Source organism: Emericellopsis atlantica (genome assembly GCF_019669845.1).
Source record: "Emericellopsis atlantica unplaced genomic scaffold F5Z01scaffold_8, whole genome shotgun sequence".
NCBI lineage: Eukaryota > Fungi > Ascomycota > Sordariomycetes > Hypocreales > Bionectriaceae > Emericellopsis > Emericellopsis atlantica.
In genome coordinates this window covers 268,195-287,139 of record NW_025764710.1, presented here as the reverse complement: position 1 = coordinate 287,139, position 18,945 = coordinate 268,195, and the positions used below count along the sequence as shown (strand labels likewise).

The window sequence follows — 18,945 nt, the reverse complement described above, 5'->3', positions numbered from 1 at the left end:
AGCCACTCCTATCATTAGTTCGTTACCAGTATCATATGTTCGTCCGTCATTGTTTCTGCCCTCTCGCGATAAGCCTGTCGCGTAGCTCAATAATAATATCGCTCCAATCCTCTTCAAGTGCACCAACATATTCACCCAGCCGAGTGGTGAGGTACTCGTTGATTTTGTCCTCGTTGAAATGTTCGCCGTAGACAACCTTGGCAGCGGGACGGATGTCGAAATCGACTCGTTCCAAGCTCTCGCGGCCGTGCAAGCTGAGCACAATCTCAACTCGAGTCTCCAGCGGTACCAAGAGAATCGACGTCTTCACCAGGAAGCTTGTGTCGGACATTTTCTCCACTGTCGTGGGGAGGGTTGTGTTTATCCTCCGCAACTGCGAGCCAACGTACTGTGCTTTGTGCCATCCGGTGGCCACAAACGACAGCACCTTTGCGAAACTTGTACGATCTTGTGCTATAGCTCGGACCTGGTTCCGGATGCAGTGCAGGACGGCCTCTTTTTCCGGTGTCTGGGCCACAGCGTTGTATTCTTTCTGGTCGCCAACGTACCGTATCTCGAGACGCGAGTCGGGTGAGGCGGATTGTAGAGTTGCGGTATCGAAATCCAACTGGACCTCGCCTTTGTAAGCCATAGAGAGATTCGTTCCTGTGATACCCGTTACTGCCCAGCCGTGCTCTTGTGTGATCGCCTGCACCCCATCTAGAACTGTTAGCGATTGCGCGATGGTAGTGGACACTGGAAGACAAACCTCTGAACGTGTCGATGTCTGCACTTGTCCAACCACGGCAGGCTTCGCGGATCCTCTCCGACTGGCTAATCTCTGCCAGACAGCTGTCCTTTTTCTCGGACAGCAGCTGAACCTCGGCCTCCGATTCCTCGTATTCTTGACGGAGATCAGCAATCATCTTCCTCTTGCGAGCAATGTCCAGATCCAGCTCAGTCAGGTCTTCCCGTGTGGCTTCGAGAACGGCAGGATCAGACTCGGCCAGTTCCTGCGCTACCTCTTCGAGGTCGGCACTTTCTTCCAAGAGGCGTTGGTGGCGCTTTTCAAGCTCAGGTAACACTGAAGCTATGAGATCGGTCTGCTTCTGTAGAAGCGCTGCGTCGCTCTCCATATCCTCCGAGATCTTGAACAGCCCCTGCCTCAGCCCATCCTGCACCATCATACGCCATTCATACCACTTGGCTTTGCTGAGGAGTCGAGCGTGCGTTTTGACGTTTTTGAATTGGCTGTCCATCAGCGCCTTGACATCCGGGGTCGCTGTGACATATTCCCGAAACAAAGGAGGATTCTCATTGAAGGTATCGATTTCCACGTCTTTGACAATCCGTCGCCCCTTCGAGATATACTTCTTCAGCTCACGACAGCAGTGCTGATATAACTCGAGTGTGGGAACGGTGCATGCGCCGGCCACGACGTAACGTTCGAGGGACGTATCCTCTTCGCCGCTGGCGAGATGCCCGTTCTTGAAAGAGGCCGGGGCAGCAGTGTGGCGGCGTTTCGTTGTCGTCAATTCCATGAATCGGATCGAGGTCATATTGAGGAAATCTTGAAGGTGGATACGGCCTTCCTCGGCTGCCCTCGCTAATTGCGCCGCATCTTTCACTGGGGAGTGGTGGAAGTCGACCTCTCTTGTGGTAGGATCCTCCTCAGCTTCTTTGAAGCGCAGCTGGTGTCTTGGGGTCTCGGACTGGCCGTTCTTTCCAGGAGATGACAACAGTGGTGTCGTCTCGGGTTGCTCCAGGTTCAGTTGAGATGATCTCATCAGACCACCTGTTGTTTCGATCCTCGACGGGGGATTCTGAAGGCGAACGTTCTTAACAGGGCTGCCTTGATGCCCTTTTAGCCTCTTGACGCCATCACGGGGCTCTGCGTCGCTGTCGTCATCGTCGTCCAGCTCGGCTGGCCGCTTGCCCAACAGACCGTTTGCACTGCCAACGTGAAGGCTTTTACGGCCCTTGAGGGGCATTCGCTTGGGACTGAGGCTGTCGATCATCCCTCGTAAGTTGAATGTTGAATCCTGCCCTGCCGTGTGGTCATCTTCCTTCTGGAATTCTTCTTGCCGCTCACGGTCGACTTGTTCTGCCAAGTCACGGGGGTCCTGAAATGTCACTGCTCTTGTCCCTGGAACGAAATCCGTAGCAGCATTCCCTAGAGATTCTCTTCGGTCGAGGAGAACAGCGACCTTGGGTGACCCGAGACCGCTGCGATCGACCCCAACCCCAGTCAGCGGTCTCTGAGGAGTCAGTGTCACCTGGGACACCGGGGTTCCTGCAACAGCATTTTGAACTATCGAGGAGCGCCTGCGAGGTCTTTTGGTTGGCGATGGAGTAAGAATTTCAGCAGAAGGTTGTCGGGAAACTTTCTCTGGAGATGCAGACTTGGACTTGGACCTAGTCGCAGATCGTGTGATGCGTTGCTGCTGTGCGGGGACTTGTTTCCTCGGTGAAGTCGATTGTGAGCGTGGTCGCGAGCGCGGCGTCGCTGACTTCTCCGGCGATGGTGTCCTCGAACTAGGAGCGGCTGCCGCTACTTCGGCAGCAGCAGGCGCTCGAATACTACGACGAAGGCCTTGCCCAGCGAACGCCCATAGTCCAGGATCTGCGTTCTCGTCGTTCTCGGCGTGGCGCAGTGGTGACTTTGAGCGGCTCGCCGGCGCCTGTGACACAGCAGCCCGAATAGCCTTGCCCGGGCTATTAGGTGTATCGGCTTCCTCTACCATGATCTTCCTGCCCAAATCGCGCATGGGAGATCCACCATTGGTAGACCCTATGATGCCTCCAATAGCTGTCGTGACATCCATTCCCATGGTGGACTCCCCATCATTGTTCTCTGGCTTATCGCTCTCTATGACGATACGCCCGAATCCGGTGGTCATGTCCATTGTCGCGTCTTCAACAGGTCCAGTATTGGTGACTGTAGGACGCTTGTTCTTGCCCAGCACGCCACCCAATATCGTTGTGAGTTCCATTGACATATCTTCGTGGCCTTCGTGATTTGTCTCGTAGTCGTCATGCTGTGCGGAACGGATACCGCCAATCGCTGTGGTGAGTTCCCTGGTGGCTTCTTCCATGGGCTGCTCCTCGTCTTCTACCTCTGGCGCGTCGTCTACCGGCTGGACTCTGTTCTGACCGAGAATGCCACCGATCACCTTAGTCACGTCCATGGACATGTCCTCGTCCATATCAGGTTCTCCTTCCTCCTCAGGCATTGGCTTCAGGATACCTCCAACAGCTGATGTCATATCCATCTCCATGCCTAGCGATGCTTGGGTATCGCCATCACGCGCGTCTGCAAGATCTGTCCCAGAAGGAGTCGCGCGGCCAGATCCGCCGGCAGCCGCAGTTGCAGTAGGCAGTGCGCTGGGTTTCTTGATCCACCCAAAAGACGGGATCACTTCCTCGTCGTCTTCTTCCTTATAGTCGTCGTTATTTTGCCCGTATGCCGTTGGATTTTCCGTCAGGTCCTGCATGCCAGCACGATGAGCAGCTTGTCGAAGAACTTCGTCAAGAGTCGACGATTCTGCTTCATCTTCTGAGTCCAGGGATTGGTCTGAACGATCCGACGCATTGGTGGTACCGGTCACTTCCTCTGTGACCATAGTCATCATGGTCCCATCGTCGGCAGAGTCGCTGTTTGAGTCCACTTCCTCCTCCTCATCGGATGCGATCTCCTCAACCACATCAGCCGGTTCAGAGTCAGAACTGTATAAAGTTGTCGCTGTATCGTCGGCTCTGTCATGAAACTGTGGCAGCCCAGAGCTCCGCCGACTTCGTGCTTGCTGACTTTCCTCATGGGCCTCCAATATGCCAGCTTGTTCCACTTCGGGTTGTTCATCGGATTCCGCTGCTGCTGCGGCCTTAGCGGAGGCGCGTCTGGATGCCTCTGAAGATGCTGTGGTGTCTTGAAAGTCCGGTATGCTGAAGGTATGCAATGTGGCCTCAGCAGCAAACGATACACGGCGATTCGCCAGTGACTTTCTGCGTGCGTCGCGTCGTTGACGCTCGTCTCGCTCTCGCGCAGCTGCCTGTTGCTCCTCCTCTGTACGCAGGGCGATTTTCGATCCACTAGAGTCGTCGTTCGCCGACGATAATGAACTGCTCCTGGCTGGCGCGTCGGGAAGAAGCTTCTTCTTAAGTAAGGGTATCTCTGGGAGTGCCGCGATGGTGGGTTTCAATATCGACCGCGGCTTGAGGGGCGCAGCTAGAGACTGATGGATATTAGTTGCGTTCTAATTCGAGCGAGTATTGCAACAAACATACCGCACGCCTGTTACCGCTGGCCTGTTGCAAAGCATCCAGTCCGCCAGGGCCCATGCTTTTGCTTCGTGACTTGCGATTTGTCACGCTGGCACTGCCCAAGTCAATGGTCGCATTCTCCTTGTCGTGACCTTTGCGTCCAAATGTAGATGATCCGATGGACTTCCTAGCGCGCCGCACCGGCGGCATTGTCGCGTCTGTCGTGGGAGCCATGGTGGCTGGTTGCGATCGTTTCGTCGTGAAAGTGCATAGGTCGACCAAACGACGAGGGTCTGGATGATGGCGGGCGCGTTCGTTAAAGATGGACCGCGTCTGTTTACTTTCCCTTTTCGTCATAGCGGCTTCGTGGTACGTACCCCTCGGCAACGAGCTGAGTCATCCCCCGCAGCAACTCGCAAAGATCACGTGAGTAAGCTCCACCCTCTCCCAAGCAGCCAATCCAATTTTTGTGAGCCCTAAGGTGGGAAAGTGCACGCAAATTTTGGTGCGGCGACTGCCCTACTTTCGCAAAACATCCCTCTCGACCTCAACCTACGTCTCGCCAACTCCACCTAACACGCCCAATTCTTGCCAGGCAGCAAATCATCCAAGATGTCAGTCCACGCGCATACCGATCGAGCTCCGCGAGCATTGAAGTGCTGACGTTTTCCTCTCCAGGGCGACCGAGTTGACCGTCCAGTCCGAGCGCGCTTTCCAGAAGCAGCCTCACATCTTCCAGAACACCAAGACCAAGGCCAAGAGCACCCGACCGGGCAAGGGCGGACGCAGATGGTACAAGGATGTTGGTCTGGGTTTCCGTACCCCCAAGACCGCCATTGAGGGCAGCTACATCGGTACGTTCGATCAGCGACAGCAACTCGTGGGAAACTTTTTTGAGCGAGGGTTTCGGGAGCACCAAGAGGAGGAAACAGTACGGAATGGGAGGAATCACAGGGCTCGGCGAATGAACGACTCTTCGAGATGCTGTCGAACTTCTGGATAAGCGAAGTGCTGACATTTTCTCCTCCAGACAAGAAGTGCCCCTTCACCGGTCTCGTGTCCATCCGTGGCCGTATCCTGACCGGCACCGTCGTTTCCACCAAGATGCACCGTACCGCCATCATCCGCCGCGAGTACCTCCACTTCATCCCCAAGTACTCCCGTTACGAGAAGCGCCACAAGAACCTCGCCGTCCACGTCTCTCCCGCTTTCCGTATCGAGGAGGGTGACCAGGTCACTGTTGGCCAGTGCCGTCCCCTCTCCAAGACCGTGCGTGATTTCCCTCGAGGAGCAAGTCTCCACATCAGCGGATATGCTAACATTCCATATCAGGTCCGTTTCAACGTCCTGCGCGTGCTGCCCCGAACTGGCAAGGCGGTCAAGAAGTTCAGCAAGTTCTAAATCATGGGGCTTTCTTGTGGCATTTTAGGCGTGATACATCAGGGGGGAACAATCGGAACGTTTTTCCCACTGGCGGGCTGGGCACCGGAAGCTGCTTTTCATTGATTGTGGTATATGCAATCGCGAATAAAAGGATTCATGACAGCTACGACGGCGTTCAATGCGACCAAAATTCGAGCAAGGTGCTCTTTCTACGGATGTGTGTACGGGCTTTGTGATGTCAGGTTTTGGGAGGAGGATGCTGTCGATGTGTGGTTGTGACCATGATCTTGATGTACGCCACGGTTCTACTGCGCGATGGGTCAAGCAGGATGCCTGAACTGCACCGCCTCTATGTAGTGAGGTACCGTGATGTCCGTACCAAATGCCTTAGACAAGTCAATTCACTTGTACCAATACTAGATGACGATGCAGGTCAATTATCTTTTGTTATTTGGGCTGGGTTGTGGAGGGGCCCCATTCCGCCCGCCGGACCCCTACATCGCGGCAGCGCGGAATTCTTCGATCTCCAATTCCAAGAATGAAAGCAGCTCCGGTCCCATCCTCACCATCTACACATTTTAAACTCCAACTGACAACATGGGCTGGTGGCCATCGATATTAGGGGGCTCCTCGTCGGCCGACCCCGTTTCAAACCTCGATCCCAAACTTCGCGAGTTTCTTGAGAAGGAGTCGCCCGTCCGGTATCAACAAACGCCAGCACAGGCACAACCCTCGTCGCAACCAGTACAACATCCCACAGTCTCGAAAGCCGTCGCCGAAGCGCAACAAAAAGGAGATGCCGACGCAAAGTCAAATGTCCCCGCCGAATCCCTCTACCAAGATGGACGATATGCGCACTTGTGGAAGGGGTACAGGCCGCAAGCAGAGGTCGAGGCGGACGCCATGACCGACCACGACCGGTTAATCAGCGTCCTGGACGGGTACACGCAGAGAAAGGAGCAGATATCCAAAATTGCCATGGAGAACTGCGCCGAGACGCAAGAGGCGTGGATCAATTGCATGAAGAATGGCTCCTGGACAGATCAAGCACAGCTCTGTCGACACCAGGTTAGGGCGTTCGAGAAATGCTATCAAACACAATCAGTGAGTTTCCGGAAGTCTATAACTATGCTTTTCCACGCCAGGACTGACTCTCGTAGCGATTTCTACGAGCACTAGGCTACGGCGCGGTCGCGGACCGACCAGCTGCCGTCGATGAAGACATCCAGATGCACGCCGACGCCCTCTACCAACGCGTTCTCGCCCACGAAGCAGCAGTCAACAAGGCCCGCGAGGAAGGTACACCAGTCCCCGTCTTCGACCCAGTCATCCCGCGACTCGCGACACGATCAACAGGACCGCGCGTCCAGCCGTCTGAAGAGGTGAAGAAGCAATGGGACGAGAAACTGCAGGAGCTACCCGAATCAGAGCGTGCGGTGGAAGAGGCTGCGCTCCGGGCGGATTTGCAGGCCAAGTCTGATGTGGCGAGGAACATGAAAGACTTTTATGAATCCAGGAAGAAGCAGAAGCAGGAGGAGCGCCAGGAGAAGGACGTTGTGGAGGGGAAGACCGTTGCCGAGCAGCTGTGGTCCAAGTTCACAGGGCGGTAAAGGAGCGACGCGCCACGCGTGGACAGGAAAAGGTGTATTATACGTTGTATATCACTGTACAATGCCCATTTGAGACGGTCTTGGACAACATGCATACGGATCCATGTGATGCGCTCAAAAAGCAGGACAATACTCGCACACAAGGAAATCATTGGCAAAGGGGTTTGATGGTATATTTCATGCCGTGAATATGTCATTTGAATTAACAGCAAGCCTCCTGGCAAGCGCAAAGTCCGCAGCAAACCTCACAACCAGCCTCCTCACCACCTCGCAACGTCATATCGGGTTGGGGTTCAGCTTTCTGATCCAGAGTCAGTCCAAGAAACGCCAAATTCAGCAGAGGGCACGACATACTGGCTGCTCGGAGATAATGTCAGTGTTGACATCGGTCATGGGAGCTTGTTGCTCGGGCTCGTTTGTTTGGGCAGGCATGGCGTGGTGTGGGTAGAGTGGTGATTAGAGTGTAATTCGGGTGAAGTGATGGTACACACATGTTGAGAGCACCCTTATTTATGGCTACGTCTTCACAGGCTTTCAGCGAGGCCTCGCGAGCTATGGTGGCTTGGGCCTCGCCGTCTCACACGCATTGCGTGAAGAGCCGTTCTAACCGACCCCTGGCAGCCGATGTGCCGGTCCGCGGCATCGTGCGATGTATCCTCGCGGCTTATACGCCCGTATTGCTCCTGAGTCTAGTCTGCCTCGCAAGGATATGCGCGGTAGGTGGATGAAGGCAAACGACATGGCAAGCTGGGCCGCGTAACGCACCAGCATATCGGGTGCCGAACGCCCGAGCAGCCCTGCGCGCGGGTGAGGGTCACGACGATAGGCGCCATGTCATGTGAAGGGTGAAACGAAACCACCAAAGCCATTGGTCGGGGCAAGGTGCCAGAGAGCCCTTCGTTGTCAATCTTGGAGCCGCTAGTAATGGCGAAGCAGATGAAGGAGCTGCAACCCATCAATTGTCAGATTGCAAGCGGTCCGTAGGTGTAGTTACTACGAGTCAGTAGGCTTTATAGCATGCGTACATGGAAGAGATTGGATGACGAGACAACATGGAGAAACTGCGAGAAAGAAAAGAAATGGCGATACTGGATTAGATTCTCTCTGTCGGTGAAGCTTTGTTCAAGCGACGCAGCACCTCGTGAGTACGCACCTCCATGGCTTGTGCGTAGGAGGAAGAATAATGCCACGTCCTCAAGTGCCGGTCCGCGTGGCTGGCATTTTGTAGTCCCATCAAAACCACGCTAGTGATGTGGGTCTCCGGACATTTTGATGACGTTTGCGCTATCAGTGCATTAACAGATGTACACGGTTGCACAGCACACATCGGATAGGGCGGCGATATCCTCTTGGACAAATATTCACTGAGATGAGGACTCTGATAGTATCAAGAATTTTGGAATAAGCAGTTCGCTCAAGAACGCAGTAGCTTGTCTCTTTAAAATTAGGTGGCAGGAGCTTGGCCAAGCTTCTTTCACTTAAGTTAAGATTCCAAAGAAGCATATTCGATTCCTTGCCGACAGCCATCATAGCTAGCTATTCTTACTGCTTAGACAATCTGGCGGCCTTGAAGCGACTGAGCCGCGGCGGTCCACCTTCAGTCTCGTCAAGGGGTTGGAGAGGGTTCTCATCCTCTTTCAAAAATCCTCCCTCGCGGTTGATGAACTTGCGGCGCAGCCGTTGATGCTCATTGGCGAGCTCTTGCTGATCATCATACGTCTCGAACTCGACATCGTCCACCGGTCGAACTGCGTCGTGCTCAACCAGCGTATCAGCAAGCGTGGTACCCTGGGGTCCTGTTGGGGCGGTCGGTCGGTCTTCGCCAAAGAAGCGCGCTGGGACGTCCATGGGACCCTTGGGCAACCCGCCCACTTGAGGCGCAGAGCCCCGGGCTTTCTTGAACTTGGATGCCTTGCGTGCTGGCTTCGGCTCTTCCGCTCGAGTGTTGCTTGTGCGTTCCACGACAATGTCGCTGACTGGCTCGACCACGGGCGCACGTTCCAGCACATCAGACGTGACGGCAGGGGACACGGCAGCTGGAGGGCTATCAGGTGCAATGTCGAGACTCGTGGCAAAGCGAACTCCCTTCTTGGCAGAGTCGTCGCTCGGGCGTTTTCCCTTGAGTGCTGGTTTCGCTGGTGGCGGCTGTGATCCAGACGGTGATGCTGAAGCTTCGGTCTTGACGACGATGCGACCCAGGCGCTCATCCTCGCCACCAGAATCGTCGCTGCCATCTTCCTTGTCCTTCTTCTCGAGATTTTCTGTGAAACCTGATTTGATGCCGAGCTTGCGCTCCAATTCCAGCATACGTTCGCGGTACTTGTCTGTGACGACTCGTCCGGTGTAGCGGCCGTACTTGTCTTCATCCTCCTCCTCTTCATCAAAACCCTCATCGCTGTAGTCCCAATCCTCATCTTCGTCGGACGCTTCCTCGATGTCGAGTTCGGCGACCACCGCCCCAATCTCTCCCATGCCTCCCATACTGTAGTCAAGCATCTGTCTTCGCAGCTCTGCCTCTTCATGGTCTTCGTCCTCAGGTATCGTGGGCTCTTGCTGAGCAAAGTCTTCTTGTTCTTTCGCCGACTTCATGATGGACTCGACTCGTATGGCGTTCCGCGAGATGGGTGGCAAGTCCTCCTCAGCCGCAGGTTTCGTGTCTTCGGCGAAGGACACTCCTTTCTTTGCAGGTTTTTCCGGGTGCTGGTTTGCCCCGGCCTTCGAATCCTTTGCTGCCGGACGTTTGGGATGAGGCCGAACGGGGATTGTCTGTTCTTGTGCTGAGGGCAGCTTCGTGACAGCAGGCGTAGCATCCTCCGCCGTGACAGGTTTTGAGTTTGACGATGCGGTAGCATTTTGCTTGGACTGCTTTGAGTCACCATCCACAGGCACCTCGTCGTTGACCTCTGGCAAATCCTTAATCCCAGCTTTCTGCAGGGCTGCGCGGACCTGCGGCAGCGTCTCGCCCGGGCGACTCAGCTTATAAGAGAGCACATTACCATCTTCGTCGAGTTCCTCCATAATCTCCGTGATAGGTTGGCCTTCTTCGTCCCGCATGTCGGGTTGACTGATGACCTGAGCGGCTGCATGTTTGTTCTCGGCAATCTCTAGTTGCTTGGTCAAGCTCTCAATGTTTTTGGTAACATAGTCTATTCGCCGATCCAGCACATTGACAATCTGCTCCTTTGATCTCGACGATTTCGGGCCAAAGATCTCGGCCAGATTCTTTTGAGAAATCGCCTCCCCCTCGAAACTCGACTGAATTTGGGCCAGCGCTGCAGGATCATCGTCCTCTACAGCCTCGACCTCTTCCTTGAGCGACTCATACTCGCTGTCGAGACTCTGCCAGTATTGGAGTGAGTCCTTGACTTCCTTGATCGTTTGCTCTAAGCGTTGCCGATGCCTCTCCAGGTCGATGAGGCTATCTTTGGCGGCTTCCATTGTGCGATCTGCGCGAGGAGACCCTGGTGGTTGATGCAGAGGGCTATCAAAATTTCTATGTTGGATCTGTGTGAGGTCACAGCGCGCCGGTTGAAATCCGGGTAACGCAGGGGCACACCAAAAGATGTGGATGCAGATAGTGCGTGCGTCGGTGCTCGGAATCTGCGGCCTTGATCACGCATCTCGACCTCGTGCTTCTAGCAGTTTGGCCACATTGCATAAGATAAGATACAAGTTGTAACAGCTTGGGTTTGCCAAGTGCTCTTAAGGCTCAGCCAAATTCATCGTGGACCTACCCGCGCTAATCTGCCGTTATAGTTCGTCTACCTGATGTTCTGGTCATTGCATCTGCGCCAGACGTCTGAGCTACCCTGCACCCGGTACTCTGTACATAACGCAACGCAGTGTCAGACAGGCAATTATCGTTCTAATATATATGAACTATCTAATATAATGTCATTGCTTTGACCCGGGAAACATAGCCGCTTGTACTGAGCATGTGAAAGTGAGTCAATGTGTCGTCTTTGTGACGTTAGTGAACGCAATTAGTCTTTCAGTCTTCGCGAATTCCCACACCACTACTTAAAGCACCTCATACCTCCCCTGAACGCAAAGCCATGCGCCATGCATTGCTTGCAAGTTTTCGACGTTTTCCCCAATCTATAGGTCTATTTGCACAATTCAGAGCAATGTCGACCGCAGGGCGGACCTACAATGTGAGCTTGACGCTGTGTGTTGCTGCTCATGTTCTGACCATCGACACAGGACGCGATTGACGCGCTCAACACCCTCCAGACGCCGCACGATATCATTGAGCAGCGTCGGAAGGCGGGAATCCGGCCAGATGCTTCCTCAATTGAGGAGATGAAGGTCTATCTGGACCGCATTGGCTATAAAGTACGGCGGCTCCCCTGGTCTTGACCTCTGCCATGGCATGAGCTAAACTCGCGCAGCTCTCGGATCTGACCCGACTCAATATTGTCCATGTGGCCGGCACAAAGGGCAAAGGCAGCACATGTGCATTCGTCGACGCCATCCTGGGCGAACATCGCCGCGTGCATGGCTCACCACGAAAGACAGGGCTTTTCATCTCGCCTCATCTCATCGCGGTTCGGGAGCGCATCCGGATCAATTCCGAGCCCATCTCGGAGGAGCTATTCGCCAAGTACTTCTTCGACGTGTGGGATCGTCTTGAGAAGGCCGGAGCCGTAGATGAGACAGTTGCGCAGGGTTCTAAGCCTATTTACGCACGGTACCTGACCCTGATGAGCTGGCACGTATTTCTGCAAGAGGGGATCGATGTTGCCGTGTACGAGACAGGCATCGGCGGCGAGTTTGACGCAACGAATATCGTCGAGCAGCCAGTCGCGTCTGGGATTACGAGTCTAGGCATTGACCACGTCTTCGCGCTAGGTGACACCGTGGAGAAGATTGCGTGGCACAAGGCTGGAATCATGAAGCACGGCTCGCCGGCATTCACGGTTCATCAAAGTGAAGACGCAGCAGCCGTGCTGAACAACAGAGCGCTTGAGAAGAGCGTCGAACTCAAGGTCTTGAAAGTTGATCCTCGACTCCAGGGCGTCAGAGTCCGACCAGATGCTCTTTTCCAAAAGAAGAATGCGACCCTCGGCATCGCCCTGGCCGAGACGGTACTCCGCAAACTTGGCAGCAGCGATGTCGACGGGACGTCTTTAGCAAAGACCTTTGTCGACGGACTCGAGGGCGTCATCTTCCGAGGCCGGTGTGAGGTCAAGGAGGAGGAAAAGGTCACATGGCACGTCGACGGTGCCCATACGGCAGACAGTCTCAAGGTGGCAGCGAAATGGTTCACAGAGGAGGTGGATGGACAGTAAGTTTAATTGCGGGTACTAATTTCCCCCAATCTGACATCTTCTAGTACGGGCCCGCGCGTTTTGATCTTCAACCAGCAGGGACGTTCAGAGGCCGTCGACTTCCTCGAGTCCATCCACAGCGCAGCAAAGCGCGAGGGCAAACCAACCTTTGACCTGGTTATTTTCTGCACCAATGTCACGTACATCAAGACGGGCTACAAGCGTGACTTTGTGAATCGCCAGGCTGATGCTCGCGAAGTGCACGACATGGTCGTCCAGCATCGCTTCGAGGAGAAGTGGATGGCCATGGAGCCTACAGCGAAGGTACGGGTCGTGCCGACCATTGAAGATGCGATCGAGCAGGTTCGAGCGCTGGGGTCGGGTTTGGATCAAAATGTCAAAGTAGACGCCTTGATCACGGGAAGTCTGCATCTCGTTGGAGGCGCGTTGGGTATGTTGGAACAAGCAGATGCCCTATAGTGATAACAACAGGCCATCACTCTATCTCATCCCCTGTGCCTCGTTGCAGCGTCTTGAGAACGGCGCCGACGAGATACATGCTGCCTGTGACAACAATCTTTGCCTTCGAGTGTCCAGCCGCTATCTCCTTAGCTTGCGCGACTGCGTCGTTGACGTTATCTAATACTGTGATTTGTGCCTTCGTCGACATGAGCTTTGCACCATCAGGGCTCCGCACCCAGCGTGACGCCTCCTCCTGAACACTCAGGTCTCTTGCCCCCTGCTTCAGCTCATTGTTGGTCTGCACCATGAGGTTGTTCCGGGGAAAAATGAAAGATGGAGACTTGGAAGTCCACCATGACGGTTCATCAGTATAGCTTTCCACGGACCGTACGAGATGCTTCAGGAGCTGTACGGCATCTCGTTCTTGTTGATTGAAAATGACAATCAGCTTGTCGTTTCCGGAGACGTGTGCGGCTATCCAACTTGCCACATTCGCGATGCTATCCTGTGTGTGCGCGCCATCCAGGTACCACGTCTTCCCGTCCATTTGGAGAACCTCGCCTCGGCCGGGAACATGCATCTTCTCCCAAGCTTGCGGCAAGTCTCCGCCGCTTTGACTGGAGTATTCGCTGATGCTCTTTGTCGACAACCCCTGCTGCTGAGCGATGACAGCCATGTCCGCCAGCATGTGGTTCTTCACGGCTATCACGTCGTCTGGCGATTGCTTGCATACCCTATCCAAAACCTCCTTGGGGATCAGATACAGATTTGCGCCTTTCTCTTTAGCCCTTTGCACCAGCACATTCTTGACGGACTCGGCCATGTCACCAGCATAGGCAATAGCTGGTCTGCCCTGCTTGAAGATGCCCGATTTGTGCCATGCAATGCTCTCCACAGTGTTCCCCAGCATGGCTGTGTGGTCGAGCTCTAGATGTGTGATGACCGCGGTGGCCACCGCCGCGGGCGGTAAGATATTCGTGGCGTCGTATTCGCCGCCGATACCACATTCCATGACGACAACATCGACCTTCTCCCTGATGAAAATGTGCCACGCGAGAAGCGTCATGAAACGGAAGAAGAAAGGCCTGGCTTCTCGTTCCGGTAGGCCTTCTCTTTGAGCAGCCTCCCCGAGACGGTCCCATAGTTCAAAGAAAGCTTCCGTGAACAATTGTTTCGACACCGGACTCCCGTCCAGGGCAATCCGCTCCCTGACAGTCACAAGGTGTGGACTCGTGTAGGTTCCTACACGTTTGCCCTGCGTGCCATTCAATAGAAGCCTGGTCGCGTATGCACACACGGTCCCTTTCCCTTTTGTGCCTGCAACGTGGATGTGCTGCATCTGAGATAGTTGGTCTGTAGTATAGCCTGCACGTCGAAGCCAGGTGATCATTTCGGGGATGGCCGCCTCATTGGCGGCCTTGGAATCTTTGCCATCGAAGGCTTTGGTGATGTCGCGATTCTGGGTGAGGCTGTCGAGTCGCTCTAGGGCATCTGAATATGTCCTACCCTTCGCCTCGCGGGTTCCGCTAGACCAATGCCTCACTGCTGCCTTGAAGCTAGTGCCATGCCTTGGTTCGTTTGTGATTGAGTGTTTCTCCTCAAAACCCGTCCGTCGAAAGTGCTGGCAGCTATGTAGCGGTCTCTTGGCTGCATCGCCATTCAAAGCTGCGCATCTGAGATTTTGGCAGGTGTGACTGGAGGAGACAATGTGGCGCGCTAAAACGCGTGGAGATGTCAAACTGCGTGAGGGCATTGTGCGCCATGCACTGAAGCACCGGGAAATAGAAGCGAGTGGTGCTTCAAACGTGCAGCCGAGGAGTGCAATGCTCAGCCTGAGATAGGTGATCAGTCGAGGTGGTTTGTCTCCATGACTGGCTGCTGATTCCGAGTGACGGCACACACATTCACCTACCGCCAGAGGCATACAAAACAGCACAGCGCTACAAACTCAATACGACACACATTGTAGTAATAGCAGTCCTATTTTTCTGACACTTAGAGGACAGCAATGCATTCTACAATTGTGCGACAGCTAAGATATGAAAGGCTGGAGCGACACGGTCAAGAAGCAACCTCGAGATTACGGGAACGATATTGACATGAATAAGCAAACCCAGGTGCCGTCCGTAGATATAATACCCTGCGTTGTCTATTGTTATCTAATACACGGGGCCAACACTGCCCTTTTCTAGACATCGTGCAATGTACAAACAAAGTGAAAACCCCATCTATTCTACCCTCAAGCTCTGCAGCCGAGCCTCGGTGGCAATAACCTGGGAAATTGTTAGTGATATGGCCTGGAGCAAGGCGCAGATGACATACCTCAAGTGCTTGTTGGACCTCTAGGACCTTGCGCACCTCTCCCATCCAGTCCTTACTCAAGGTCTTGGCCCATCCGTCCAGACCGTTCATCTCACGTGCCGCGCTGTCCAGATCACCCTCCTCAAGGAATGTCTGTGTGCGGGTGAGGATACTCTCCACGTCATTCCCCTCAGCCAGACCCTCCTTCTTGAACATGACGTGGCTGAGGACCCAGCTCGAGGCGTGGCTTGCGACGCCTGCATCACTGGGGAGTAGCGAAGCCTTGCGAACCTCGCTAGCGACGCGCCGGAAACGATCAATCAGCTGCGAAGTGGTGAACACGCCGCGCTGGTAGGAAGCGGGGTTGACAGAGGCAATGGCGGCATTGACGGCAGGGTTGTCGTTGGCAATCTCCTTCAGAGCGACGAGTTCCTTGATAAAGGGCGAAGGGTGCGAAGCGTTATCCAGCTTGGCGCGGACAGCTTCCACAGCAACGTGAAGCTGCTGTGTCTTGAGGTTCGTGTCGACAACATCGTTCCATCCCAGGCTCAACTTCTCCAGATCAGAGACAGCCTGGGACAGCTCAGTAAGCTTGCCCAGCCGGCCCTCGCGCTCCTTCTCGACGCGGTCCTTGACCTCATCGACAAACTCCTTCTTCAAAGCCACGGCCTGCTGAAGGAGCTGGTTCTGCAACTTCTCCTCGTTGACCTTGCGCTCACGCTCCAAGAGGAGCTGGACGCGGTCCTCGTAGCTCTGGCGAACATCCTTCATCTCTTGCTCAAACTCGTTGCGCCATTCCATCTCCTGGCTGATCATGGCCTGCTCGACGCGCGACACAAGCTCAGTAGCAGCCTTGTCAAACTCGCTGACCTTGTCGCGAACCTCCTTGGCGGAGTCTTGCTCCACCTTGGCCTTCATCTGCCGGAGCTTGCCGCCAATCTTCTGGACATCGTTCTTGGCCTTCTCAATGGTGCTGCCATATTTCCCGTGGGCGCCATCGGCATTGATGACGAGGATCAAGTCGTTGAGCATGTGGACAAGGTCCTGAACAACAGGTTCACGGGCATCCGCCAGCTTGAGAAGGTCGATGGGCTCCAGAGGGGGCATCTTGGAAGGCTCGTTCACCTCAGGAGCCTTGAAGCCGGCTGAGTTCGCTTCAGAGGTTGACTTGGAGGCAGGTGGAGCCACATCGGACTGATCAGCCTTGGACTTGTGATCGGATGTAGGCACAGCATTTTCAGGACTTTTGGCTGCAGTGGCTCCAGGCTGCTCGGTCTTCGCAGCCGTTTCCGCAGGGGGCTTGGGCGCGGACTTCTGGCCTGAAGGCGAGGCGCTCGATTGGCGTGCACTTGGCTCGGTAGTATCCGCGACTCTCCATGAGGCGCCGCTCTGGGCAGGGATCCGTACGTGCTCGCCGGTCTCGCGGGGCCTGGAAGGCTGGCTGTGGGGGAAGCGCTTCTTGAAGTCGGCTTCCTCGAGGTAGAGCACCGCCTGTTCACCAAAGGGAACGTACTCGGTGAAGAAGTCGTGGAAGGTGTCGTTGACACGGGAGTACCAAACACCGCCGCCGAATCCCACGGCACCGAGTACCATCAGAGTGAAGACAAAGTTCCTCAACCTCCGGACCAGCCCTTTCTTCTTGGGCGGTGAGGGAGGCGGAGGGGTCACCTGGCTTTGCTGGACGTGGGACTCGCCAACGTCGTCAATTGTCGCGGTGGGTTCGGGCTTCTTCGACTTGATAGGCGTGGTTGGAGGCATCGAGTCGTTCATAGCCCGGGATTCACCGACATCGTCGATCGAGGCAGGAGGCGTAGGTCGCTTGTCCTTGCTGGTCGTAGGGTTCGGAGGAGTCAACGGAATCTCATTGCTCGCAGGAGCAGCTTTCGACTCGCCAACACCACCCAAGGTCGTGTTCGGGGCGCGCTCGGAGCTCTTCGTTTCGGTAGGGGGGATGATGGGCTGCACAGACGCGTCCGCGGACTTCTTCTGATCTGCGTAGCCTCGCTTTCACAATTGTAAGTTTCCATCGAGACAGACTCCATGTAGAGCAGCACGAGTACGAACCTTGCTTAGAAGCGAAGCCTGTCGCGTGGCTGCAAATGACCATTGGCGCCCAGCGGCAGCCACACCAGGCTTGCCATTGAGCACTCTGGCCGAGCGCAGCGATGATCGCAACATTGGATAGTGCACAATGACCCGCGGCGCAGGTGCTTGTCTCTGGGTGTTGTAGCTGTGATCGGGCGAGCACGGGAGTAGCTGCCAGACAAAACCACTCAGGAAAAAGTTCGGCAATGCAACCGTCGTCGGGTTGGCGTCAGTGGGTGACGAAACCAAACAGACGTATTTTTGTCACCTCAATCAGCCGGTGAACTGAGTTGCTTTTTGACATTCATTGATGCGGTACAAACTTCTTTCTTTTGGAAGATAATCTGGGCATAATTTGTAGATGCGTCCCTCGAGTAATGACAAGTTGGACCTCACTGACAGCTGCACCATACAGGGAAAGGAGAAAGAAGACTAAGATCACGTTGAAAATTAAAGAACATTATCGACTAGTAAGCGTACGAACCCAAGACTCCAAATGAATATACGACATGCTTGGTCTCTCAGGGTAATAACATGATGTGGGCCAAGTCTGCGTGACTGCCGGTCTATGTCCAGTCCGATCGCAACAGACCATGCGTTGTCAGGTGCGCATCCTGCGCCTCATGTTGAGATACCGCTTCTACTGCAATTCGAATCAACTGCCTCAGCAACTGCACTGACCGCCAGTGTTGGTGTTGCCGCTCTCGGGCTGGAGGCTCACGCCGGGTCGTTGTCCTGGTCGCGCATGTCGGGGGCCAGCTTGGTCAAGCGGCAGCTTCTTGGCAATGGCTGTGAACAACTCGCGGACATTCTCGGCCGTCTTTGCCGAAGTCTCGAAGAATAGGAGGCCAGCTTCCCTGGCGTAAGCCTCGGCGTCAGCAGTGGGAATGGCTCGCTTGTCAGGCTGCTCGTTCACGAGATCGAGCTTGTTGCCTGCCAGAGCAATGATAATGTTCTCGTTGGCTTGACGTTGAAGCTCTTTAACCCAGGCCTTGGCCTTGTCTAGTGATGCCTGTGGAGAATCAGCCATGAGCTTCCGCGTAAGCCCTTGTAACATACCGCTTGCGTGATATCATACACGACCACTGCGCAGTTGGCGTTGCGATAGTACATGGGCGCCAGTGATTTGTAGCGCTCCTGGCCAGCAGTATCCCAAATCTCGAACTTGACAGTCGTGGTCTCGTCAAGAGAAATCGTTTGCGTCAAGAAAGCGGCGCCGATCGTGGATTCGCGGAACGAGTCGAATTGGTCCTTGCACACGGTAAGCCTTCGACCTATCGACCATGCCATCGCTTACTGACCTTGACAAAACGCAGGACTATAGAACTCTGCCAAGACGATTAGTGTCGACCCTCATTCAGTTAATCGTAGCCTCGCACCTTTCCAACGGCGGATTCGCCTAGAGGGCGTTAGTGATCTTTATCGCTCCAACAATGTCGCTCGACATACCCAGAAGCACCAGCTTGAACTGCGCAAAGCGGTTGTTACCGCCGCGCGGGCCTGAGGGTCCTCGGGAAGCCATCGCGATGGTCGAAAGTGATGTGCGGTATATGTAAGAGGCCCCGTAATGTATCAGCTATCGGTCGAGTTTCCTT

At 54.8% G+C, this 18,945-nt stretch overlaps 8 protein-coding genes across 8 annotated transcripts; 4 read left to right on the top strand and 4 right to left on the bottom strand.

Annotated features, from left to right (window-relative positions):
• Window positions 1–46: 46 nt before the first annotated feature.
• On the bottom strand, window positions 47–4,518 carry F5Z01DRAFT_748890 (uncharacterized protein; the record flags this gene model as incomplete). The annotated part of the gene is made up of 3 exons (XM_046266994.1): window positions 4,264–4,518; window positions 749–4,211; window positions 47–705 (listed from the first exon to the last, which is right to left on the bottom strand). The coding sequence occupies exons 1-3, from the start codon at window positions 4,471–4,473 to the stop codon at window positions 47–49; spliced, it is 4,332 nt and encodes a 1,443-aa protein (XP_046119871.1). The 5' UTR covers window positions 4,474–4,518.
• A 205-nt stretch (window positions 4,519–4,723) lies between these two features.
• On the top strand, window positions 4,724–6,127 carry F5Z01DRAFT_650600 (ribosomal protein S17-domain-containing protein). Its single transcript, XM_046263178.1, has 4 exons — window positions 4,724–4,853; window positions 4,918–5,093; window positions 5,270–5,508; window positions 5,572–6,127. Coding segments are annotated over exons 1-4 (486 nt in total). The 5' UTR covers window positions 4,724–4,851; the 3' UTR covers window positions 5,641–6,127.
• Window positions 6,090–7,327, top strand: F5Z01DRAFT_526178 (uncharacterized protein). Its single transcript, XM_046260440.1, has 2 exons — window positions 6,090–6,726; window positions 6,783–7,327. The coding sequence occupies exons 1-2, from the start codon at window positions 6,220–6,222 to the stop codon at window positions 7,230–7,232; spliced, it is 957 nt and encodes a 318-aa protein (XP_046119869.1). The 5' UTR covers window positions 6,090–6,219; the 3' UTR covers window positions 7,233–7,327.
• On the top strand, window positions 7,328–8,105 carry F5Z01DRAFT_526211 (uncharacterized protein). The gene is made up of 2 exons (XM_046260441.1): window positions 7,328–7,662; window positions 7,724–8,105. The coding sequence occupies exons 1-2, from the start codon at window positions 7,423–7,425 to the stop codon at window positions 7,958–7,960; spliced, it is 477 nt and encodes a 158-aa protein (XP_046119868.1). The 5' UTR covers window positions 7,328–7,422; the 3' UTR covers window positions 7,961–8,105.
• A 460-nt stretch (window positions 8,106–8,565) lies between these two features.
• On the bottom strand, window positions 8,566–10,804 carry F5Z01DRAFT_650596 (Prefoldin subunit-domain-containing protein). The gene has a single exon (XM_046263177.1). It carries the CDS (start codon window positions 10,668–10,670, stop codon window positions 8,775–8,777), a length of 1,896 nt encoding a protein of 631 aa, XP_046119867.1. The 5' UTR covers window positions 10,671–10,804; the 3' UTR covers window positions 8,566–8,774.
• Window positions 10,805–11,359: 555 nt separating this feature from the next.
• F5Z01DRAFT_698680 (Mur ligase) lies at window positions 11,360–13,254 on the top strand (the record flags this gene model as incomplete). The annotated part of the gene is made up of 4 exons (XM_046266363.1): window positions 11,360–11,386; window positions 11,436–11,567; window positions 11,624–12,519; window positions 12,568–13,254. The coding sequence occupies 4 exons, from the start codon at window positions 11,360–11,362 to the stop codon at window positions 12,980–12,982; spliced, it is 1,470 nt and encodes a 489-aa protein (XP_046119866.1). The 3' UTR covers window positions 12,983–13,254.
• Window positions 12,566–14,717, bottom strand: F5Z01DRAFT_698678 (Mur ligase; the record flags this gene model as incomplete). Its single annotated transcript, XM_046266362.1, has 1 exon — window positions 12,566–14,717. The coding sequence occupies one exon, from the start codon at window positions 14,715–14,717 to the stop codon at window positions 12,999–13,001; it is 1,719 nt and encodes a 572-aa protein (XP_046119865.1). The 3' UTR covers window positions 12,566–12,998.
• A 475-nt stretch (window positions 14,718–15,192) lies between these two features.
• F5Z01DRAFT_680455 (mitochondrial inner membrane protein-domain-containing protein) lies at window positions 15,193–18,872 on the bottom strand (the record flags this gene model as incomplete). Its single annotated transcript, XM_046265601.1, has 9 exons — window positions 15,193–15,237; window positions 15,287–16,999; window positions 17,054–17,269; window positions 17,330–17,537; window positions 17,835–17,964; window positions 18,032–18,362; window positions 18,410–18,601; window positions 18,652–18,678; window positions 18,783–18,872. The coding sequence occupies 9 exons, from the start codon at window positions 18,870–18,872 to the stop codon at window positions 15,193–15,195; spliced, it is 2,952 nt and encodes a 983-aa protein (XP_046119864.1).
• Window positions 18,873–18,945: the final 73 nt, after the last annotated feature.